At 41.3% G+C, this 19,717-nt stretch overlaps 3 protein-coding genes and 1 long non-coding RNA gene across 5 annotated transcripts in view; 1 reads left to right on the forward strand and 3 right to left on the reverse strand.

Moving 5' to 3' along the window:
• Positions 1-19,717, reverse strand: part of LOC124344296 (protein lifeguard 1-like) — a 122,443-nt gene that overhangs the window by 27,959 nt on the left and 74,767 nt on the right. The gene's annotated exons all lie outside the window — the stretch shown is intronic.
• Positions 1,439-2,278, reverse strand: LOC124344308. The gene is made up of 4 exons (XR_006919659.1): positions 2,188-2,278; positions 1,981-2,106; positions 1,671-1,921; positions 1,439-1,595 (listed from the first exon to the last, which is right to left on the reverse strand). It is a non-coding gene; the product is annotated as an uncharacterized LOC124344308 (long non-coding RNA).
• On the reverse strand, positions 12,544-13,423 carry LOC124342188 (protein lifeguard 1-like). The gene is made up of 4 exons (XM_046795151.1): positions 13,332-13,423; positions 13,175-13,266; positions 13,050-13,130; positions 12,544-12,839 (listed from the first exon to the last, which is right to left on the reverse strand). Exons 1-4 carry the CDS (start codon positions 13,421-13,423, stop codon positions 12,544-12,546), a joined length of 561 nt encoding a protein of 186 aa, XP_046651107.1.
• Positions 16,256-17,064, forward strand: LOC124344300. The gene is made up of 2 exons (XM_046797808.1): positions 16,256-16,331; positions 16,472-17,064. The coding sequence occupies exon 2, from the start codon at positions 16,476-16,478 to the stop codon at positions 17,037-17,039; it is 564 nt and encodes a 187-aa protein (XP_046653764.1). The 5' UTR covers positions 16,256-16,331; positions 16,472-16,475; the 3' UTR covers positions 17,040-17,064.

A 19,717-nucleotide genomic window follows, 5' to 3' on the forward strand; every position in this document is an offset into this window, starting at 1 on the left:
CGGACCATCTGGGGGGTCGGCAGCGGCGTCTTTTTATTCTTTTTAGTCTTCTTATTCTTTTTACTCAGTTTTTCAATCGCGTGCCGCTCCGCTTCACTCTTTCCAGAATTCCAGTTCTACTTTCGATCTTCTGCCTAATCTTTCTTCTCGGTTCCCTCTATCTTCTCCCATCCTCCTCTCTCATCCTTATTTTATCTCTACTTCATAATAATGTGACTCTTGTATTTTACCATGCCTATGACAATAAATTGGTAACATTCGCCTTCGGCGAATACACACCTCATTTTAAAAAAAAAATAGTCATTCGTAAGATATCGATAAACAAAATTATAAAAAATCGACCTCTCTCCTAATTAAGCAAACCTGAATTAAACATACCGATCAACAACAATTAAAGCGGTTTTCTCACCTGCTGAAGGATAATATTATTTTCAACTTTCCAGTCTAATTCGAATTCTCCCAGACAAGAAAAAAGTAAAAAAATCAGCTGATAATTACCTTTAGACCAGAAACTACCATGGTTGGTGATGACGTTGTATTACTAAGGATTAGCGATGACGTTGTATGCTGGTTTATGCCTTTAACCAGCCCGGTACTTTAATTTAGGAATAACCTGCGGTTTCAAGTAGGTATCTGGTGTCTATACATTTTATCTCTTGGACTAGGTTATTGCGTATCTGTACCGCTGTCAAATTTTGAGCCCACTTTAAAAACAAGTGTGGTTGCTCAGACGCTTAATATAGACGGGCTTGATAATCGGAGAAAGGCTTCATTAATTGAAGTGGAATCTCGGCCCGGGAGGCATTAACAAACATCCAACTGAGGCCAGCGCACCAACTTGTCCCTCGCTATTCCTTCTTATGAAACGTGTGTTCACAAAGAGAACGATCCCTTGCCAAGTTACGAAATGGCGACAGCGATGCATAAGCCTACTGCTGGTATTGACTCCCGTTTGCTGGACTTGGATTGATTAAAGTGCTGCTGAACTCGGTTATTTCTGGTTGACGAACTTTTCTGTGCCTTTACATAGCGCAACTAAAAAAGAAACTCTGTCGCTTACGAGCAATAATCTGTAAATTGTAAATTTATTGACATAATGTGGCAACCACTGTTAAAACATTTCACGACTTTTTCGTGGTTGTAGCTCCCAAAAATTAATAGTGGGAGATTCGTGGTTGTTCAATACGAAAAAGTCGTATAATAAACCACAACGAAAAATTCGTGGTTGTTGGTACCAATTTTTTGGAGAATTTAACGTCAATTTATAGGATCTAAATTATAGCTGTATGTACCCTTAATTATATGAATATAGCGAGAGTTGGCAAACAATAAATGAAATAGTTTCAAAATCGAGTTAATAACGTTTTATTTCAATACAACTTCGAAGCCACAGTGTAGAATGACAAAAACACAATTAGATACTAACAGTTAAGCACTTTAACACTTTGCAATAAGCTGGTCTTCGACTCACAGCATCAATTGTCTTCTTCGCCTTCACTGCATATTTAAGGATCAACGGTAGATAAGCCAACCAGTTCTCCACGAACTTTTGGCAGATTTCCGTGACGTCACCAGTCTCTCCTCTCTATAATACCCTACCGAGAATCGAAAGAAATTCAAAAATTAAATGAAGTACAGTGTTGTATATATTATAGCATAGGCCTACTCACGTTTGTTTACTAGTCTTTTTTGTCCTAACTTGAATTTGGACATTCTATCCACAACAAAACAAATCAGGGTGTGGTGAAGGTTTGTTCTTCAATAGAGTTGGAACCTTTCTGTAGATGGCTTACTCTCTTTATCAATGACAATTTGTATGTAGCAGAATTGAGTCGTACAAACTCTGTCTTGTGTTAACAATGTTGAAAGCTTGATTAGATAGGCTGCCCATCACTGTCATCCAATTGTTGAGTTTCACCATCTAAATTACAATAAAATATCCTTAGTCAATTATCGATAAATGTTCGGTAGAAGGCTTACTTCCTCATCAATGGCAATTTTTACATAGCAGAATTGAGTCATTCAAACTCTGTCTTGTGTTAACGGGGAAAGCTTGATTAGAGACATGCTGCCCATCACTGTCATCCAACTGTACAGATTCACCATCTAAATTACAATAAACTGTCATTAGTCAATTATATTTAACAATAATTCGTTAAGTTTCTGAAAAAAATAGTTGAAACACACGAGACAAAGTCGGTTCAGTGCTTTTATGCTGCAGGACTTGACACATTTTCTCTAGATCATTTCTCTTATCTCTTTCTTCAACATGGTTTAGCAAGACAATGTCATAAGACCCATTAATTGAACAATTGATGAATTCAACAAACACACTTTTTGTAGACTTGCAAAAATGTATTACTACCATAACGTAGATTAGCCGCCATTCGAACACGAACAACTCGGAACTTTGTTTCTGGAAGAAGTAAGCACGATCACTAATTCAGCGTTGCCGTTGATTTACTTTTTGTGTTCAGTCTTAACCATGTATTTTTGGGGGTTACAACTACCAAAATTTTGGGGTTTTGGTGAGAACAGCGGACTTCGTGCCAATAACCACGAAAATTTAGGCTACATACGAAAATTTCGGGGGCGTTCCGTTTTTTTCGTGGTTGGCAACCCCGAAAATTTAGTAACCGTTTTAACAGTGACTGTCCATTATGGGGTGCGGATTGAACACTTTTTCCAAAAAAACTTTTCAAAAATCGATTACCATATTTGATTTAAAAACAAATTGATAATCGTTTTGAATATTGAAATCAAGTTGAAAATAAATTCAAAAATTGAAAATGTTTTGAAATTGATTTCATAAATTGAAAATGATTTTGAAAAATGTAAATGATTTCGAAAAACTAAAATGAATTTGAAAAACTAAAATGATTTCGAAAAATGAAAACGAATTTGAAAAATGAAAATGAACTTGAAAAATGAAAATGAACTTGAATATCCATACAATTTCGGGAGTGCGATATGACACCACCCTACTCTATCCCCAGCTCTCTCCGGATGCTATAGCCACCCCGAGACAACTGACTAGCCATTGATGGCTATGTCGCTGATTCCAGCCAGCTAGGCCGTCAGCGATACTGTCAGCCCTTTTGCCGGGCGGTGCTGGCCACCGCTGCCGCCACAACGGCCGCCGCTAAAGTCTCTCTCGACCGCAGGCCGAGTATTACCCTACACAAAAATAGATTACACGATCCAACGTGAAAAGTTTCATGTTCCTATACGACTACTGTTATTTGAGGCCGGCCATGAAAAAAAAGCTTTTCTGTTGAAACGGACATGAGCAACATGACCATTTGGCATGGCCCATTTGGATCCTCTTCTTTGGCCTCCACCGCCATGTCCGCTGGCTCCATGATGGTAGAAAAGATAGACGTTGCGCCAATTTTTGGTGTTCAATCCGTCGCTGCAGCTGAGACAGAGCCATCCTTCCAATGAGCTCTTCCTTGGAAATGGCCCAATTGTATATCACTTCCGGCGCAAGTGGACCACATGGCAAAGACGTAGAGACAATAGAGAAGTCCAGCTCCCCAATCCGCTCAGATAGCGGATAATTTCCAGCAGGGCCAGCACCAACATGAGGATCCACGTCAGCAAGAAGGCGTGTCCGCCTTCTTCTTCTCGTCGGATTGAACGGCAGAGTATCGCAGCAGTACAGGACGCATAGGCCTATCCAGCGAAACGTACCAGAACACTTCTTTCCGGGCAGTTGGCAGTTAGTGGAATGACGAGAACTTCGCGAGAACGTCATACCGAGGCGTGACTGGAACTTTTCTCAGGTGAAAGCCACCCATTCGGCCGTTCCGTCTTCATCGTTGCTGGGTAGGCTGTGTGTCATTTACTGCAGGAACATGAAACTTTTCACGTTGGATCGTGTAATCTATTTTTGTGTAGGGTAATACTCGGCCTGCGGTCGAGAGAGACTTTAGCGGCGGCCGTTGTGGCGGCAGCGGTGGCCAGCACCGCCCGGCAAGGGCTGACAGTATCGCTGACGGCCTTGCTGGCTGGAATCAGCGACATAGCCATCAATGGCTAGTCAGTTGTCTCGGGGTGGCTATAGCATCCGGAGAGAGCTGGGGATAGAGTAGGGTGGTGTCATATCGCACTCCCGAAATTGTATGGATATTCAAGTTCATTTTCATTTTTCAAGTTCATTTTCATTTTTCAAATTCGTTTTCATTTTTCGAAATCATTTTAGTTTTTCAAATTCATTTTAGTTTTTCGAAATCATTTTCATTTTTCAAAATCATTTTCAATTTATGAAATCAATTTCAAAACATTTTCAATTTTTGAATTTATTTTCAACTTGGTTTCAATATTCGAATCGATTATCAATTTGTTTTCAGATCAAATATGGTAATCGATTTTTGAACATTTTTTTTGGAAAAAGTGTTCAATCCGCACCCCATAGTCCATTGCATTATTGCATCACACACCTATTATCGCAACGCACGTGAAATATCCCCCAGTTAGTTAAGTAATCATCATAAGAGGACAATGTTATTAAAACAAGCCGACAGCAAAAATGGATCGCCAAATAAAACTAGAACCAGATTATTAACCCGGCATTGTGCAATTTATGATGTGTAGGCCTATGTGCTTTAAATGGTTATATAGCTTTAATAAATTATTTCCCTGATAACTTGTGTTGGGATCGGGTTGGGATCTGATAATGTGACAAGGTCACTTTGACAGGCGTGTATTTGGTAAGCACTACAACTAAACACGTCTAGAAGCAGAGAGAGAGAGAGAAAAGAGAGAGAGGAAGCACACTTTCCCCGTCTATTTAAGGGAAAGCGACCAACTACCCAAACCCACAAAGAACACTGCTACAGTTACATGGTTCCCTGACGGCCAGGCCATACACATGTCTGTTTAGGCCTAACACGTCTGATAACCTTTCTAGCTGGGAAGGAAACCCAATGAGGGGTATACGAGGAACCGGCCGTGAGCCCTAGTTCCTCGTGCACTAGTTACAAGTGAAATCCAATGAGGGGTGTCCTGTACGAAGAACCGGCTGTAAGCCCTAGTTCCTCGTGACAGATCCCCCCCTGTTGAAGTCAATCGCCCCGATTGACCATGACATTTTTCACCCCACAAATAAAACAAAAAATATATATATAGAGGCAAAACATAAAATAATAGAAAACAAGAAAGAAGACCAGAAAAGAAAAGAAATGAAAGATAATTGAAGTATCCAAACGAAAAGAAACAAAACACAAAATAACGGAATTCTTCAGAGAGATGCACAGGAGGCACGTATGGGTTCCAAACGATGTACAGCTGGAACGTCGTCTGTGACATCATATACCCCACTGCTACGGTGAATGTGATCCGTGAGGGATGAAATTTAGTGGTCGTGGAAGACCTTGAATGGTTTGATGAAGTTGATTTAAAATTTCCGCGAATTGTGTAACTAGATTAGTCTGAGCAGAATCAGTAAGTGTAGGTGTCTGAGAAGCAGTGTGAGGTTGTTTTTGAGAAACCGCTAACAGCGACTGTGACAAAACTTTGTTGTTCAGCAAAATTGAAGTTTCCGCATGTAGTTTCGCTAGCTCTAAAAAGTCAGCTGTTGTCGGTGGTTGAAGTGGATAAATTTTTGCAAACAATGTCGGTTTTAACCCACGGTAAAGGTATTGAAGCTGTTGCTCTTGCGACATAGCAGGATTAACCATACGACACATATTCACAATGTCATAAAAGTAGGAGACAACATCTTCCTCGTTTCCCTGTTCCCTTTGTCTAATCTTGCTTTCCTGGACTAAAGAAAAATTGGCTTGTTTAAATGCTGCAGTAAATTGATCCTTCAATCCCGTCGCGGCCGGTAGCTGAGGCAACGTTGGATCTGCCGGATTTGGTCTTATCGGTAAATTTTCCCAATGGCTCGGATGAGTATGAACTAAAAACCATTTCCGTGCCGCCCCATCCAAGTACATAGGAAAATTGCGAGCCCGATCGTCGTTTGACCAACGATTATAAACTGCTGCCATTTCGTATCGTTCCAACCAATCCAAAACATCATCAGAAGAAAGCGCCGCAAAAATAGGAGGAGCGATAAATTTTTGTACGCTCACAGCCATTGTTGGTACGACAATAGGGAGTTGCGGGACGCGCTGAACCGTTCCCACGGATGAATCAGAGTCGCTATCTTCTGCCGAACTGGAGGAAGTAGAGGTGTTATCGTTGTTTTTAGTATCGTTTACTTGTATACTGGATGCGGCTGAGTCCACTGGTGTAGGAGGCGTATTTGAAATGTCGCTGCTAGTTGCAACTTTGGAAGGTGCCACTACTTCTTCTAAAGGGAGAAAAAGTTCAGGGTGTAACCGACGACTGGATGCCCTACCGCACGACGGGTATCGAGACGAAAGTTTCCTTTTCGTAGTCATGAACTAGTACTTGTACATAACAGAGAAAGTTGTTTGTCGTAATGTCACTAAATCGTCCCGATCACTCAGGTAAACTATGAATTCAAGGTTGTGTTACAGTGCACGAGTAGTAAATGTCACAGTAAAGTTTGATAATGTTTAGACTGAGACACCACGAACAATAGAGCTTTTACTATGTTTACAGGGAAATTAGAACAGATCGAGGAAAGAACCGAACAGAGAGGAGCGTAAGAAAAAAAAGAGAAAGCCGAAAGTAAAATTTGAAAAAAAAGAAGAAAAATACTAAGCAAAAATACGCGCAAAATCGAGTGTGACAAAGGGAGAAAAAAAAATGTCACTACCAACACCTGAGGCTAAAAAGAAACGTATTTGATTGACCTCGACCTCCAAAAAATCGAACGAATTACGGAAAAAACGAGCCCGTAAAAACAATGAACTATCCGATATAAAGACGACGTGACGCGATGCGTTTGAACGAGAATTAAAATCAGAAACAATCAAAACAAACCCCTCCTCCCCCCAAAAAAAAATAGAAACTAATATAGTATGCAAGGAAAACAAAAGAAAACTAACGAGGGGAAAAGAGAGAGAGAACACGAATGCTATCAAAAATAAAAGTTTGAATAGTCGACTTAACAGACAAGTATAAAAAAGAAGTAGAGTTATACTATGAAGGAACTAATGCTGCCAATTGAAAACTAAAAAAGAAAAAGAGAACGTACCCAAAACGGAGAGTAAAAACGAAGAGGAACTAATAGTCAATGAAATCAAAGACAAGAGAAAAGAAGTATGGGGAAAAAAAAAGAAAAACGACACGTACGAAAAGTTAGGTTTTCGTCCTGCGTCTCCACCAATTGTGACAAGGTCACTTTGACAGGCGTGTATTTGGTAAGCACTACAACTAAACACGTCTAGAAGCAGAGAGAGAGAGAGAAAAGAGAGAGAGGAAGCACACTTTCCCCGTCTATTTAAGGGAAAGCGACCAACTACCCAAACCCACAAAGAACACTGCTACAGTTACATGGTTCCCTGACGGCCAGGCCATACACATGTCTGTTTAGGCCTAACACGTCTGATAACCTTTCTAGCTGGGAAGGAAACCCAATGAGGGGTATACGAGGAACCGGCCGTGAGCCCTAGTTCCTCGTGCACTAGTTACAAGTGAAATCCAATGAGGGGTGTCCTGTACGAAGAACCGGCTGTAAGCCCTAGTTCCTCGTGACAATAATAACATTTGGCCTTGCTTGACGCGGTGTTTTATATCAATTCTGATAACACAACATAACGAGCAAAAATAACAAAAATTTTTGCCTAGCTTGACTCATTGTTGCGAAAGAAAGCGGCGCGAATAAAAGTCACACACTAACTCCTGAAGAAGAAAAAAAGCTGACAAAAGGAGATAGTCTGTGCAAAAAATTTTCTTTCCCTATGTTGGCTTATAGGAAAACACAAGTATATAAAAATGGACGAAACGTGCCCACTTTTACCTATTTCAAAACAACGCTTCTCTGATAGTGGTCTGAAGTTCAACAAGTCAAGAATAAATTCAGTCAATATTATTTAGTATACAAGATAATCGAATTATTCCTATCGAGTTTGACAACTATTCAACTGCAATATGGATACAATTTGCGTTGTTGTAATAACTTTGTTGTCCGTTTTGTCATTTACGTTGTTATTATGTTTCTGTTGTTGTTGTGGTAAACAAGGGAAAACAGGTGAGCAAGTTAAAAAATACTCTATACTGCAATTATTCACGACAAGAAGCGACAAGAAGAACAATTAGCATCTACGTATTAGTATATTTTGATCGGTCAATCATTTACCTTGTTTTTAGTGACGGCAAACCAAGGCTACGTCAATGGCGGTGCAGACGGGATCGTTACCATCGATTGTTCTCCGAGTGACGGTGCGTCCGCCGGATGCGACGGTGGTGGCGACGGTGGTGGTGGCGATGGCGGTTGTGGCGGTGGCGACGGTGGTGGCGGTGGCGACTGCTAATTTCTGCGTTTCTCTGCTCCTTTCCATGCAACGTGCGTGATAGCAAAGACAACGCGACACACAAGAAAAAGCGCAAAGACAACAACTCATCTCTTATTCTAAATTTTTTAAAATTAAAATTTATTTTTATAATTTAATCTACGTATATTTATTTTTTAAATTTTAATATTATTATTACATTCCCCTTCCCAACTAAAGAACAAATTATTGAGTATAATCTACTATCGGCAAATTAACAAAAAAACAATTCAATCGCTTCCTGCTTGAGTCATTTTGAAATCTCAAATGCATTTTCTATTTTGACATAATGTCGTGATGGGCGTTGCGCAATTCGTCCCCAAGTGGCCACATTTGGCATACTATACCGATCGGCGCGAATCGACTGGACTGCAACTTGTTGAATTGAAACAATAATCGGATCTAATTGTATTCATCTGTTATATGAAATAAAATTGTTGATAAACATTCGAATAATTACAACACAATCACAATAACGTAGCGTACGTAATAAGTCAAGAAAACAAGTCAGTATAGTCAGTAGTAAGTTTGACAGCGAGACCTATATTAAACTTTGTCCTGTGGATGCCGAACTTATTTATGTGTGCATGGCGGCATTTTTGATCGCATGTTCACGGTGTTGTGCATGTTGTTGTGGAAAAAAAGCCCCAGGTGAGCAAGTAAAATCGTACTATGTGCAATTATTTAACAAGGAAGACTTGTAAATTGTAATTAGTCTAGTATTTCTCGGTATTTTGATCTGTCATTCATTATTGTTGTGACTTGTTACTACAGTATGTTGAAATCTTCAGGGACAGAAAAACAACGTACCTGAAACTACGCCGATGGAAGTGCAAACGGGATCGATTCTGACGGTGGTCTAAATTCCAAATGTATTGTGACACGATGTGACGCAATGTGTTGCGACACAATGTCCTAATTGCCGTTGCGCAATTCACCCCCAAGCGGCCACATTGCAAACTACACCGATCGGCGCGAGTCAAAACGTTGAATTGAAATGATTATCAAATTAAATTGTATTACTCTGCATGAAATAAAACTGTTGGTTAATATTTGAAAAATTAAAATGTATTCAACGCCAAAAAATTCAAGTTAATCGGTTGGCACATTTTCGAGATATCATCGTAATTGCAGGAGGAGGTCGACTTGCCAACAAAAACTTGCTCTTCCCGTTGATATAAAAAGGATCGAAAATCTGAAGGATCCCATCGTTTATCTTAACTGTGTTCTTCTAGATATAACGTAACTTGTCTTTAACCTGTGCAAACAAGATGGAGGAATCTCGTGAGAAAGTCAAAATGGTTTGGCGAAAGATTTGGCGAAGATTTTGGTCCGACGAAGATTATTCGATGGGAATGATCAAGAAATGGCGAAAAGTGTTGAGGCGTGTCCCGGCAAATTATACGCCACCAGCCTCGTACCCACTCCCTTCAACGGATCCCCAGCTCATCACTTACGAGGACTGCGAGGCCTTTTTCCAGGCTGTAACCGGAGGATCCAGTCAAGATGTGACTGACATTCTGCAAACCCACGGGCCGGCAGTGACCACCGAATTGTCGACATCGTACAACGAACACGGGCAGACGCCGCTGCTGGTGGCCATCCAGCTGGGAAATTTGGAAATGGTTCAATTCTTGGTTGACAAACTGGACGTTCCCATCGTGCAAATCGGACGATTCGTGTGCGGTGGCGTCGAATACCTGGACGTCCCAGCCCTGTACGCGGCTATCGTTTGCGGAGAGCTGGACATTGCCGCCTACCTCCTTACCGCGGAAGTGAGATCACATCAAACCGACCCAATGATCGAGTCCATCGTCTCCAGTCCCAACGGCCGACAAGAGAAGATCAACATTCTGGAACTGATGGGCGCAGTCAATTTTTACTTTTACGAGACGCATCCAGCCCCGCAAAACGGCCTCAAGTACTGGAGAGCAGCCCTGCATCTTCGTCACTCGACAGCGGCCGACGAGCTGGATCTACCCAAAACTATTCTTCCATCAGAAGCTGGCCTGGCTTTCGGCTTGACGTCCGAGTTTACCACATTGGAACAACTGGAGCAGCTCTCCAGCAACACCTTCGAGCTCTTCACCCAGGGACTTTTGGTCAGCCAGCGAGTGCTGGACATGGTGCATCCTGATGGTCCGCACATCTTTAATCTCACCTACTTGTGCCGATGCGCTTCCGTCTATTCCTTCGGCCAGCAAGAGCAGAGCGGCGAGGTCAGCATCCGCGCGTTGAGGCTCTTTCTGCAGCAATCGGAGCAAGGACTCGAGTGGAAGGGATGGAAGACGAGTCGTATAGTCAACTGGGCCTTGGACATCATGACGAAAAGTGTCGCCCATCTGCGACAGAAGAAGCCAGCCGGCCAGGAAGAATTCCCGTTTGCCAGTCTGATGGCCACCTTCGATTTCGCTTGCAGTTACATGTCTCATCTGCAGGCAAATCGCAGACTCAAGAACATCTACCCCAACACTCTGGTCAGTCTGGCCGGTTTCATCGTCGAACTGATTTTCTGGGCCAGCGAGATGACGCCACAATGGAGCCACCAGGATCGCCAACAGTTTGAGCGCAGTCTGTCGCTCTTCATCGCCAAGGATCACCGGTGGGGAAACGCCAATCAGAATCTCCTGCACACCATTTGCAATCTGACGAGTCTCGGTCACATGCTGGTCGCTGAAATTCCTCAAGACATGGATGACAATGACGACAGCAGCAGCAGCAGCAGCAGCCACTCCGGGAGCCAAGTGTCCGGCTCACTCACCGGCAGCTATGGCCACAGTGATGATGGGCTAGACGACAACAGCGAATTTGACTGGAGCAACTCCAATGATGGGAGCGACCTGGACAGCAGCAGCGACTGTGATGCTGACGCTGGCGGCGACTTGATTGACAGCCCTGATATTAGCCCTGCTCCTCCTGCTGATGGTGATGAGAGCCAAAATGTGCGTGACGACGACGTTTCTAATTTGTCGGAGGATGAAGTCATTGATCCATACGACTACGACTACAGCACTGACGTGAGCGGATGTCCGTCGTGTGCCCATCACCGAGATGCTCAGATGTGGTCGGACGAACGGGACGACGCGGAATTTGTGGAAGTGATGAGTAACCATGGCGACGAGGAAGAGCCGACTATTACTCGGGCCGAGGATTCGCAGCTGCTTCTGTCTGTGACCCGGTTGATCCTTGGACTCGGAGCTGATCCCAACGCCGCCAACCTGCACGGAGCGACTCCCCTCCACTTGCTGGCCATGAATCGTGGCAGCGTTATTGCCCAATCTCGGCTGCTTTTGGAAAAAGGGGCCCGCATTGACCAGCAGCAGTTGAACCAAAGCAACTGGACACCCTTGATGCTCTTCCAGCAATGGCAAAGTCAACTCGCCAGTCAGGGCCATCCCGATCCTGACCTTCAATTTATCATCAACTACGTCCCGCCACCGTCTCTGAGGTGCTTGGCTTCTCAAGTCTTGCACAAAAGTGGAATTCTATTCGACGAGGACCAGGTTCCGCCCGCTCTACGCCACTTTCTTCAGTCAATAATTTAATAAGACGCCGATTGGAATTATTGTCAAGAATTTCCAAGATTAAATTTCTCAGCTGTTTTCTTTCAGTTTTGGTCAGCACTGTTTCCGTCAGTTGATTTCAATACATTTCTTTTAAACTTCTTATTGTACTGCTTTTATTTGTCTTTTCATTTGATTCATTCAATATAGGATTTATTTTTTAAATTCAAGATAGAATTATTCACGTTTTAGTAGTGTATTTGAATGTTATATCACACATAAGTAGCACATAAAAATGGTATTCGCTATCAGGCAAATAAAAAAAATTTTGATAAAAAAAAATCAAAAATCAAAATCAAAAATTTTTTGATTTGCCTGATACTATTTACAAAATACTTAAGAACTTCGTTAACGAATATCATTTTTTCAAATCAATAATAAAATACACCCTGGTAATCGCACGTAATATTGTTTAATTTTTTTTCTATAGAAATTGCAAAGATTATATCGTTTTTACTTAAAAGACAATAACTGTATATGATTAAATACATATAGGTAAAATAATTAATTCTGTTCTGGTGTGAATAATAGGATTGAAAAAACAAAAACAAAAAAAAAAAAAACATTCTTTAGATATGTGAGAGTCGCACTAAATCTACAATGTAGATGTAGATGTTAAGAATGTCCACATAGATACTGTTGGCTGCCAAAACGTACTCTTCAGGGGAAGTTGCCAATTGTTTACCACCGAACGCCATTTGGGTGTTGTAGACTAGATAAACGCTGAACAATATCGCGCTCATTGAGGCTTCAACGAGATCGTATACCTTTCCGGGGATGTAGACGTCAACGATTCCGAAAATAACTAGCGGACGATCAAACCGGTAATGAGGATTCTTCCAGAATTCGTAAAATCCCATTCCGTCTGCATAGCAAAATTGGTGAGCGCGAGACAAACAGCCATGCATATGTAAACGGCAATTATCACATCTTCCGACTGTAAAAATTGAACAAAAGTGCTTTGGTGAGTGGATACAATTATATAGCCAAAAGTAACACTCGAATGTATATATACTCTCTTGGTGGACGACATATCTCCAATCGCAATGCCTTCACAAATGGTGAAAAGTCGTACCAGTAAAATCATATTTACTGGCCAGCGTCGTCGGATGCGGCTGCAACACACCAGAACGATTGAAAGGGCTAAGCCCAAACACTAAGCGATGACAACCGCAATCAACCAATTTTCAGGACTTTTACGGAAGTAAGAGTTGATGTTTGGTTCGTAAACAAAGAGAAATATGGCTGTCAACGTGATGACAAGCTGCAGCATTACAATTGCGTACACCTTCCTGCAATGACATTGGTTTTATTGCATGATGGGATATAGTAACAAAGTAAAGTTGAATTCCAATACCTAACGAAAGCTTTACGGATAGACTGTTCAGTGTAGGAAAAAGCGGCAGCATCGCCGGGCTCTCCGGGTTCCAAATCTGCGTCATCGTCCATGGTTTTTTCTGCAACCGCAGGTGGTTGTTTCTTGGGCGGTTCTACAATCTAAGAAAAGTAAGAAGAATTTTATTTGAAAGGTATATATGTTTGAACGATATTAAATAATTATTAAATTGCTGTGCAAATTCGCAATTGTACACCTTATGAACATCACACCCTACACGGGAAAAAAATCCCTTTTTAAAACCCGCCGGAAGATTACCACCGCCCACGTATGGTGGTTAGTTCCCTCTGGTTGTGCAACTATATACGCTTATTGATTTTTCTTGTATGATATCCAGTGTCCCATTCATCTGTGACGCCGATTCGTGCTAGATCTATCAGATATTTTTTTTCACGAAGAATAGACGAAAAAAAATAAAAAATAAATTAGTCAATAAGCCGCTTGTATCCTTTAACACGTGTCTTGTTTATATGGGTCCATGTTGCTGCACAATTAATGGCAAAGAGAATCTTAAACAGCAAACTTTTTTAGAAAGTTACTTAAGTGGCGTGCAGCGTGCTAGAAGCCGGTAATTAGGAGTTTGCGATGGATGAGCTCCTTGACAACCGTTGAAAACTATGTGTCCAAATAAAACAACGCACATAAATAATTTGAAACTTACTTTGAATCGAAATATACCCCCAAATTTATCTTTAAACAAGTGTTTGAGTGAAACGTCATACCACAGACTGAAAAAGAAGGAAAGGCAAGACGACTGTCATCCTTATAAGTTTGGGAGATTTCAACCAGGCGATTCTCGAGCTCGCCACTAGTGGCGGGTCGTACGATTCCGGCGAGATTTGTATTATGTAATATTTCCCGTTTCCCTGCCGACAACATACTTCACTTTGAACTCGTTGAGGCCACTTAATACTTCTCCCTTCGGTAGACTGCAGTCTGTACCTGTGGCATAGCAGGATCTGGAATACTAGCGAGAGCGATGTGTTAAACATTCCATCACCAGCAGCCATCCGTCTTCGCAAAACTATTCTCGGCAGATTTTCTTTGGCTCCGAACAGACTCTGCCATCTCAATACGCCATTGAAGATGTAGAAATCGACGCGGGATTTCCTCGCAATTGCACGCCGGATTTCTTACTAGAACCCGACATGAGAATGGGTGATCTCTTCTACCCAATGCCATCTGGCCAGCTGATAGTGCCGCATCGGTTTTGGGTTTTACAAAATGAACACCACTGCATAGAAGACTACTTCTTGGACGGAAATTTCGAAGAGGTTTTTCGCATTTCTATTCATGTGTTTGCTTTCCTATATTGTTATTTATTTATCTCTAGGCTAGAAGAATAGCGTTTATTTGTACGTCGCACATCCATCCGTTTCCCACAAGTGCCATGAACGATTTTGGAAAATTACAATTGGATTTTATCCGATCGACGGCACCTGCGGAACTGACAGCCATTGCCGGTAAATCGGTTGTTAGAAAGTGCTGCGACCGAACCAAGTTTATTCGCAAAATAAAGAGGAAAAATGGTGCACTGAAACTAGAGGAGCTTCAACACAATTCTTCGATGATCTTCAGTTCTCAAAAAGCGACGAGCTATTCTTCCGGTTCGGATTACCCATTTGCTCCGACCCATTTCTCTACGGACGACAAACAAGCGATTTCGTATTAAACTCGAACGGCAGTTTGGAAATTAATTCCGGTAGCAATTTAGTTTCTATTGAAAATTATTGCATGGAGGACATTGTCTACAAGGATTCTGTGGGTTTACCCGTCACATCCAATCTCGCCATTTTCTGCTCCGATAAAAAAGTAGAAGATTTAGGCTATGAACAAGTAGGGAAATAATTCAACGCAAAATAGACACACGATACCTAAAAGTCCGATACATCAGCGACCATAAATCTTCCGCTCTTTTCACGTTGGTATAACCAACAGCGCATCAGATTGCAAAGGTAAAATGAAATAGAATGAAGTAAATAAAATTGTCAGACCGAAATTCAGTATAATAAGTAGATTTGTAAATAGAAATAAAAATAAATGCTATTATAAAGATATGACGACTGAACAAAAAATTGCGCTGCGTAAATAATAAAAAGCTAAATCTAAATCAACTGTCGTCTATTCGCATAGCAAAAGAAGATGTTGATTAGCAGTTTTACATTTGATTTGGTATAACATATAACTGATCAAATGGATGGTGAGGATAAGACAGGTGGAAGCAGGATGTGTGATGTGGTGAGAGGTTTTGCCACTTTTGGTCATCTTCTTCCTCGTACCAGGTACGTAGTAGCCTAATACCACGAAGGTGTCCCATGCAAATTTATTACCTGGTAGCCTACGGACTGGGTACGGATGGTAGATGGCTCTATACACCAGCAATAGGCGCATCAAGTGTTGGATTAGGATCGAACAGGATGGATGCACAGTTGCACACGCAAAGTCTGCTGATGGTTGACCGCAAATAGCCTGGAGTCATCAGGCCATCGTTACGCCTCCCTTTCTCAGCTGGCTGTGTAACGAAAGGTAACCGATAATATAGTTACCGGTACATAGTTTACCGTTAGTTTTTTACGTAGGAATAAATGTCTAGGTTATTTTCGTTTCCTTTAAGAGAGTCTATATGGAAGTCCGACGCAGAGCATTTTTGTTCAAATGGATATATGATGCCAGGCGGTGCCGAATACTCGTTTTTTTTTACTGCCTGGTACGGCCGTCTCCCGTCCGGATCAACGTGCGCATATATACATCAAGACGCTATAAGGTAGTTCAAAAAATTTAGCCTGCAGCTGAATTTGTATAACGTTCAGCTCATTGCTACAACCCAAAGGTCCTGGGCGAGTATAAAAAGAGCGAAGGCTTTGTTGTGAAAGCACAGTTTGTCCCAAAACAACTAAACAAGCAGACGTGAAGCAGAGGAAGTCTTATTTGTTCAATTCCGACGTCCGTTCAATCAAATCGGTAAGTTACCTTTGCAACAATTTAATATTTGGTCAAACTGCTGCTGCTGATTCTTTTCTTTCAAATGTATACCCGACATATGATGGTACGCGGCAATGCCAATATAAATTCTCATCCATTTTTATTTTTTACTTTTGCAGAAAAATGAAGACGGGGTTAATGATATTACTACTTATTCATATGGTTGCAAGTACATTGGCTGCTGCTGTTGTTCCAGCAGCAGTCGATGCTCAAGTCACCGCTGATGTAGCAGACAAGACAGATAATGTCATAATAACGTTAACCGAATCAGTCGAATCCGCTGAATCTATCGAGTCACTCGGAAGCAACGATCCGAAATTAACCAGCGGTACTCCGGCGATAGAAGGAAATCAAGAAAAAGAGTCCGCTGAATCAACAGAGTCACCTGTAGACAACGATGTCCTGAAAACCTCCAGCACATTCCATCGTCGTTACCATTATCCAGCAAGATATCCTCAATACTATCGCCGACCAGTTGCTTTCGGCGGATATTACAACAGATATCCTCAGAGGCAGAGCGTCAATCGCTATTCATATTACAATCGGCAGCCAGTCTATTACACCCGACCAACTTATTCGTCGCCGTCGCACTCTTATTATAATTCTGGCTCGTCCAGTTCTGGTTATTCCCCTTCGAATGGCGACGACTGGGATTATGATTCTTCATCATCATCATTAATATCATAAATAACATCATAAAAAAATAAATGGCACCGAATCTGCGATTTTTATTCATGTTTAATGTTTTAAAATAATAACACGTGTATAAAGAAAAATTATTAGCATCTAAAATAAGAATCGGGTTGGCCTATAATAACACACAGATAAAAACTGCATGGTTTACTCCTATTATTAGGGTCAATCCCAGGGAAACTAAAACTTCCCCAGCATTTGCCTCCAGCGTCCTTCCTAAACGTCGCTGTGTAAGCTGTAATAGCTTTTTCAAGGTTGGCAGTGTGCAGATTTGACGAGCAGGTCTTATACATGAATCTCGTAATATTCTAATATACGTCTCGTAACTCTTTTTATGATCGACAAATAGCCGCGAACCGCCTAAAACAAACATTTCGGAATTCCGTTCCAATAATTGTGTTCATCTAGTATATGTAGGCTATTAGTTATTCGACCTTGCGACCGCTGTGAAAGACTTTAAGGGAAAACAAACAATAACTAAATAAACCCATCATCCTCAAATAAATAAGTCTTCGTATAGAAAAATAGAAGTTATACTTAATTGCATCGATTGGACGTTATTTAGCCTGAGCCAATACAATCAGACTGTGGTCTGATTCTTCAAAGACAAAATTTTTTTTCATTAACAATGTCGTCGCTTTCTTTTTTTAGTAAGAAGAAAAAAACGTTGCGCAGTTAATCAAATCACGATCCAAATAACAGCAGCCAATAGACGCAATTTTACTGGATCCCAGTTTAAACCCTCGATCAGAAAGCGCTTTATCTGCTAGTTGTCTCGAGTACGATCCTTCCATGCCAAACAAATTCCTAGTTGGCACACGTCAAGGTAAACAGCTCATTTCTTAATTCATTTCACTTAAAAAAATTTATTGCCAATTTGCAGGTATTGTGATGAATTGCAACAGAAGAGCCCGAACAACAGCGGAGAGAATAGTGCCAATACGAGGCACACTTGGGCCCAGTTCACGGTCTACATCGACACCCGCAATTGCCCAAAATCTTTTTGACAGTCGGAGATTGGACCACAAATGTTTGGACCGAGGACATTCGCGATTCGCCCATTTTAACTTTAAAGTGTGTTCGTTTATGTTGACAAGCAGATTCACATAATAACTTGTTTCATACTCTACGTTGTAGGAATCAAAATGTCCAGTTACTGGCCGGAGCGTGGAGTTACACACGGCCATCCGTCATATTCACTGCTGCAACAGACGGTGCTCTTTACCTGTGGGATATTCTAGCCCAGCGGCTCAATCCTACGTTATGCACACAGGTGGGATCATTTCATTATAAATGATAAAAATTTAATTTTACAAGTTTTTACAATATAGGTTAGCGATTCCCCGCTTTTAAGTCTGAGCACCCAAGAACAGGGAAAAATCATGGCAGTTGGCAGCAAAGACGGGCGCTTGTCCGTTATTCAAATAAGCGAAAATTTGTCGTCGGTTACCAAAAACGATAAAGCAGCGCTCACCTCGGTAAGTTCCTGCTAGGGGATTTCGACTTTGTGTATCCTATAACCCAATCAACTGTTTTAGTTACTGGAACGAGAAACCCGACGAGAAAAGACTTTGGAGCAGCGGACTAAAGACGGCAAGGGTAAGCAAGGATCCAAAACGGCATCTGGATTTCATATGGCAGTTACGTCAGTCACACAGTCAACTGGCTCATTGGTGGTTCAGCAACCTCCGTCTCCCACCTCTCCATCTAAAAAAATGTTTGAGAGTTTGAAGGAAACACTCCAGGCACTTAATAATAAGGAGAATACAAGCAACAACGAGGCTGTAAAAAATGGTATCGAACCTTCTGCTGATATGATGCCGGCCGTTGATAACCAGGGAAGTCAAATCAACTTATCCATCTCTCAGCCAGTGGAACCCACCGTGGATCAAACCCTACAATCAGCCGAAGATGCTTTCTTTGAAACTATGAATCAGGTAAAATGAATAATTATTGTCCAGTATTTGAAAGAACCTAAAACATTTAACATGCTAATATTCGACATTGTTTGTTTTCTAACTTTACTCTTTAATCCAAATTTGATGCATTGCTGGAGGGGAAAACAGGGAATGACAACGCGCACCAATCGAAACGCATCGAAAGATTCGCAAGAGCAGCAAGAGTAAGCAAAACAAAATTATAATGCCTTAAATATTTTTTTTCCTTTGCGTTTAAAAGTTAAAGTATTATCAAATTTAGTTTCAAAATGGCGCTGAAACTTTTTTCATCACCGGAATTCCTTGGGTGTTTGAAATCGCTGCGTGGCTCCCTATCTACTTGAACGATGACTCGTTATTACGAACCAACTTCGTCTATGTTTTCGAAATCACCAATTTACTTATTCACTGCGTGGCGTCATCATTTTCATCATTTTCATTGTTTTGAATCGAGACATCCGTCGTTTCTTATGGCCTCGTCTCAAGAGGATTTTTATACGAGAGGATTCAAATACCGTACTCCGGAATCGATCCAATATCGAAGACCGGTCGTCCTTCTCGACACAATTGGGGATGACGAATTTCACTTCCAATTCATTAAGCAAGTTAGAGGGGAGAAACGATTCGAATTCTTCAGTGTAAATAAAATGAAGTTATAAATTTCTTATTTATTACAGAAATATAGTGTATAGACTTACGATCGCGCTCATGAGATTACGACAATCTACAAAATTC

The sequence above is a fragment of the Daphnia pulicaria genome, chromosome 6 (genome assembly GCF_021234035.1).
Source record: "Daphnia pulicaria isolate SC F1-1A chromosome 6, SC_F0-13Bv2, whole genome shotgun sequence".
Classification (NCBI taxonomy): domain Eukaryota; kingdom Metazoa; phylum Arthropoda; class Branchiopoda; order Diplostraca; family Daphniidae; genus Daphnia; species Daphnia pulicaria.

Excerpts from the sequence above, each read along its gene's own strand:
- LOC124342188 (XM_046795151.1), bottom strand. The coding sequence starts at position 13,423 with ATGGACGATGACGCAGATTTGGAACCCGGAGAGCCCGGCGATGCTGCC. Across the intron at positions 13,267-13,331 it reads ATCCGTAAAGCTTTCGTTAG|GAAGGTGTACGCAATTGTAA; the intron begins GTATTGGAATTC and ends ATGTCATTGCAG. Across the intron at positions 12,840-13,049 it reads CAGTAAATATGATTTTACTG|ACGGAATGGGATTTTACGAA; the intron begins GTACGACTTTTC and ends TTTGCTATGCAG.
- LOC124344300 (XM_046797808.1), top strand. The coding sequence starts at position 16,476 with ATGAAGACGGGGTTAATGATATTACTACTTATTCATATGGTTGCAAGT.